General features: G+C 38.0%; 1 protein-coding gene across 1 annotated transcript; it reads right to left on the reverse strand.

Annotated features, from left to right (window-relative positions):
- Nucleotides 1-1,100: 1,100 nt before the first annotated feature.
- PWWP3B (PWWP domain containing 3B) lies at nt 1,101-3,203 on the reverse strand. Its single transcript, XM_021678081.1, has one exon. It carries the CDS (start codon nt 3,201-3,203, stop codon nt 1,101-1,103), a length of 2,103 nt encoding a protein of 700 aa, XP_021533756.1.
- Nucleotides 3,204-3,732: the final 529 nt, after the last annotated feature.

The following is a 3,732-nucleotide window of genomic DNA, read 5'->3' on the forward strand; positions in this document are numbered from 1 at the left end:
AATTCTGGTCCATCTACTCTTCTAGTAGCCTGGAATAACTTACCAGTTGGCATTTATATTATTGGAACCAACTTGAACTATTTTATGAATAAGCCAGATGATAAAGATTGCTTGGTTTGAAACAAATGACTATGTATTCAGAGATACAAGACTCAGAACAAAGTGCTTGCATTTTCTATAGTTTATATCAAACTAGATGGGCTCTTAAGCAATCAGCCTGGACTCATCCATCTGGAGTAGCCAGACTGTGAATACAATGACTCTAGCTGCCTTCCACATGTGGTCAGAAGGCTATATTAAGATAAGTCACTGTTAGTAATGAAGACAGCCAAAAGCCTGTTTTAGGAAACCATTCAGCTATTGAATAACAGACACTCTCATAAACGGAATTTCAGGGAAACGTAAAATGAACAATCCTGTTCAAGACTGTCAAAATTATTTTCTGCATGCTGAGATGTTATTCACACACATACAGACTGCATGCAGGTAATCTATTTTTGAATTCCAGACTGTTTTCTAGCAAAAACAATTGCAGTTAATTACAATATATAGCAAAGCATCTCTCTATCTTTGGTTCCATGTCTCAGAGTTATTTTTTTTCCAAAAATAAATAGGCATGGCAGGAAAAATAATTCAACTATCTTAAGAGAAAGCCTAATATTTTATAAAAATTAAGCAAAAAAATATATGTGATGTTCTTTAGACTTTTTTCTAATTATCTCCCTTAATATCTAACACCAGTGCAATTTTAATATTAAAATGACTGTGCACACTGTATTTAACTATACAGCAGAGACACCAAAAAAATGTCAAAAAACAAAACAGTACTTTCTCTTAAAAATAATTTAGGAATTATGCACTCTAAAAATTTATGGCAAAGTAGAACTGCTGATATGTTAATAAAACTGACTTTGAAGGAGCATTAAGAAAAGGAAACAAAGATGTAGTAATACTCGCAAATCCTAGAGATGGCAAAAAAAAAAGTGAACACAGTACCCAAACTCTCCCATTTCTGGAAAATATATGTTAGAATTGTTCAGCAACTTTTTAAAAGTAATACCTATGAAAGTTTCCGGTTATGGTTTGGACTCTCAAGAGATTTAATGAGCTTCATTTGTTAATGGTTTCCGTCTCTTCTCAAATAAGATTTTTGCATCAAATAATTCTCTTTCCCTATATCCTAGGGATGGTCCCTTTAGATACTTTGCTTCAGCTGCCTTGTAATCTAATCCATCAACAGCAGAAATTGAACAAATGATTGCTTCTGGCAGAAGAACTTCCAGGATAAATTTAATTTTATCATCTCTTATCAGAGTCAGCATTTTTTTATCTATTTGTTTGTAGATTTCTTGTAAATATTTCACCACCTCATCCAACTGATCTTCATCCTCAAAGTATGTTTCAATACAGGGAGTGAACCTATTTGCATTCAAAAATGACTTCAGCCACCTGGACCCTTTCGTGCCTTTTAAAATGGCTAGAAGATGATTCTCTGTTCCCTTTGCATTCACAATAAAGTCCACTAGGTTCTTGTTGGCTCGGTCCCGAGCAGCCTTCATTCGGTCAGGAAGAATTTTCTGGAAGGACATTTTCTTGGTCTGGGAAGTCACAACCATCTGTTCTGCAGAATTCTCATTATGCAGCTTTGGGAATAAGTTCCTAAAGGTGTCCTGTTTGATTACTTTTCTAAGTGGATAACTAATATCAGCAGCATAATACTCAAGGAAAGAGCCCGCAAAAGAACCACAACCTAGTCTAACTCTGTAGTCACAAATCAGCGAGATGCACCAGTCAATACTTTCACTGTATTCCTCCCTGGCTTTCTCCACTAGTGCTTGTTTCTCTTTACAGTCAAATTTCTTTAATCTTCTAAAAGGCACCCGAATGCCTCTCTTTTCAGGATTCATGCTTGCCTCAACAAAAAGCACACTTGCTTTTCTCTCTTTTCGCCTGATGCTTTTCACCACTGCTGGCCAAAATGGATATTTTTGATATTTAAACCAGACTATCATTCCTGTTTCAAATGAACGAGGCTCATAATTAAAAACAAAGCGTGGAAGTTCTTCATCTTCGTCGTTGTCATCTAATATGGAAGTATCAATAGGATTTAGCTGTGCTGACTTATCAGAAGCTTGAAGTTCTTCCCCAAGCTCTTCAAAATCCAGTCTCTGAAGATTTCTTTCATTATTCATAAGAAGGAGTGAATAATCCAGGACACGGTTAGAGGCACTAAGTGAAACCTGACATTCCCAGGAACAACGCCTGGGCGATGCCGTAGCACCTGCTTCTGATTCCACAGGTTGATTCTGGCTGGTACTTGAGCACGGATTTGAGGGGCCCTCTCCAGGATCTTCAATATTCTCTGAGAAGGTAGAGCATTCAGAGGAAACACCCAGGGTCTCTGGGCAAATATCCTGTGCCTCCTCTTTCACAGCTTTGGGCACAGTGAAGGTGTCTGATGGCCAAGTTGGAGTGAACTTTTCATCTTTAACGTATACATCCTCTTCTTTGATTGTGGAATACAGAGGCATAACTCCTGAGATATCAATCTTTTTCTTGCTTTCCTTTTCATCGTCATCTTCTGAAAGCGAAGGAAAAGTTTCATACCAGCTGGAGTTTTCTGATGACTTTGTTTCCATTTCACTTGCAAGAGTATCAGTGGTTGCATGCACCTGTGATTTATCATCACACAGGGAATCATTATTCTCTAAATTAGGTCCTAACAGGGACGTTGCATTTTCACTTTCCTCAAGACACTTTGATAAGTCTCCTTCATCTCTGTCATCTCCTTCATGCTTCCGATACTTTTTACGAGGGGGTGAATCAGAAAGCTTTTGTGGATCATTTTGAGACAGAGTAGTGGTTGCGTCTTCATCTGAACTGCTTGCTTGACTCAAATTTGTTCTTTCATTCAGAATATCCAGTGCCACTTTTAGTGACCTTTCATAGGCTGTTTCCTCTCTTGGTGGAGCACTGACTTCTGACTGTGCTGCTAGTGAGGAGGCAATGGCTTCAATTTGAGATTTACTTAGAATCTTTGTTTCCGTGCTTTCCACTTTAATTTTTTCATCCAGTGAGAGTATTTGAACTTCTAGGGAAAATGTCTTTTTTCTCTTACTGTTTGATGACATCTCAGATCTAGACAAAACTTTTGCTGGCCATAACTGGTCTTTCCAATTGCACAGGACATACTCAGCATCCATTACGATTTAGATATGTGTGCCAAGAGATTACTATCAGAACTTGAGGTGTCTGGCTATTCTTGACACTGCTAAGGCAGTTTCTACCAAAAGCAATACTCTGACAAAGCCTCTTTTGTCTTAGAACTACAAAAGGTATACAGCTTGTGTGGCCTGTTCTTCTCCAGCTGAATTTCCCAAGGATGTGTGAACACGTTGTTTGAAGGGGACAATATGGAGGATACTAGAATAGGGAAAAGGAAAAGAAGAAAAGTATCAGCAAATAAAATTGTTTTGCCAAGGTCGAAGTGAGCAGTTGCAAACAGAGAAGAGATAAAAGAAAGAACAATGTTTGGTGAGGAGAAAAATGCAACATAATGTAAGGTGGGGCATGAGAAGTGGAGAAATGGTTTTATAATATCTCAAATTCAAGAACATGCCCTTATTATTGCACATGAGTATTAAGGAGTAAATTTATGTACATACTGACAGAGGTGGAAGAGGCTGCAGTGGTGTGTCAGGGACTCTGTTATTAGATACCGTGGGACTTTGG

This window comes from Neomonachus schauinslandi, chromosome X, assembly GCF_002201575.2.
Source record: "Neomonachus schauinslandi chromosome X, ASM220157v2, whole genome shotgun sequence".
NCBI lineage: Eukaryota > Metazoa > Chordata > Mammalia > Carnivora > Phocidae > Neomonachus > Neomonachus schauinslandi.

Bases quoted from the DNA above. Each gene is read 5' to 3' on its own strand.
- PWWP3B (XM_021678081.1), bottom strand. From the start codon at position 3,203: ATGGATGCTGAGTATGTCCTGTGCAATTGGAAAGACCAGTTATGGCCA.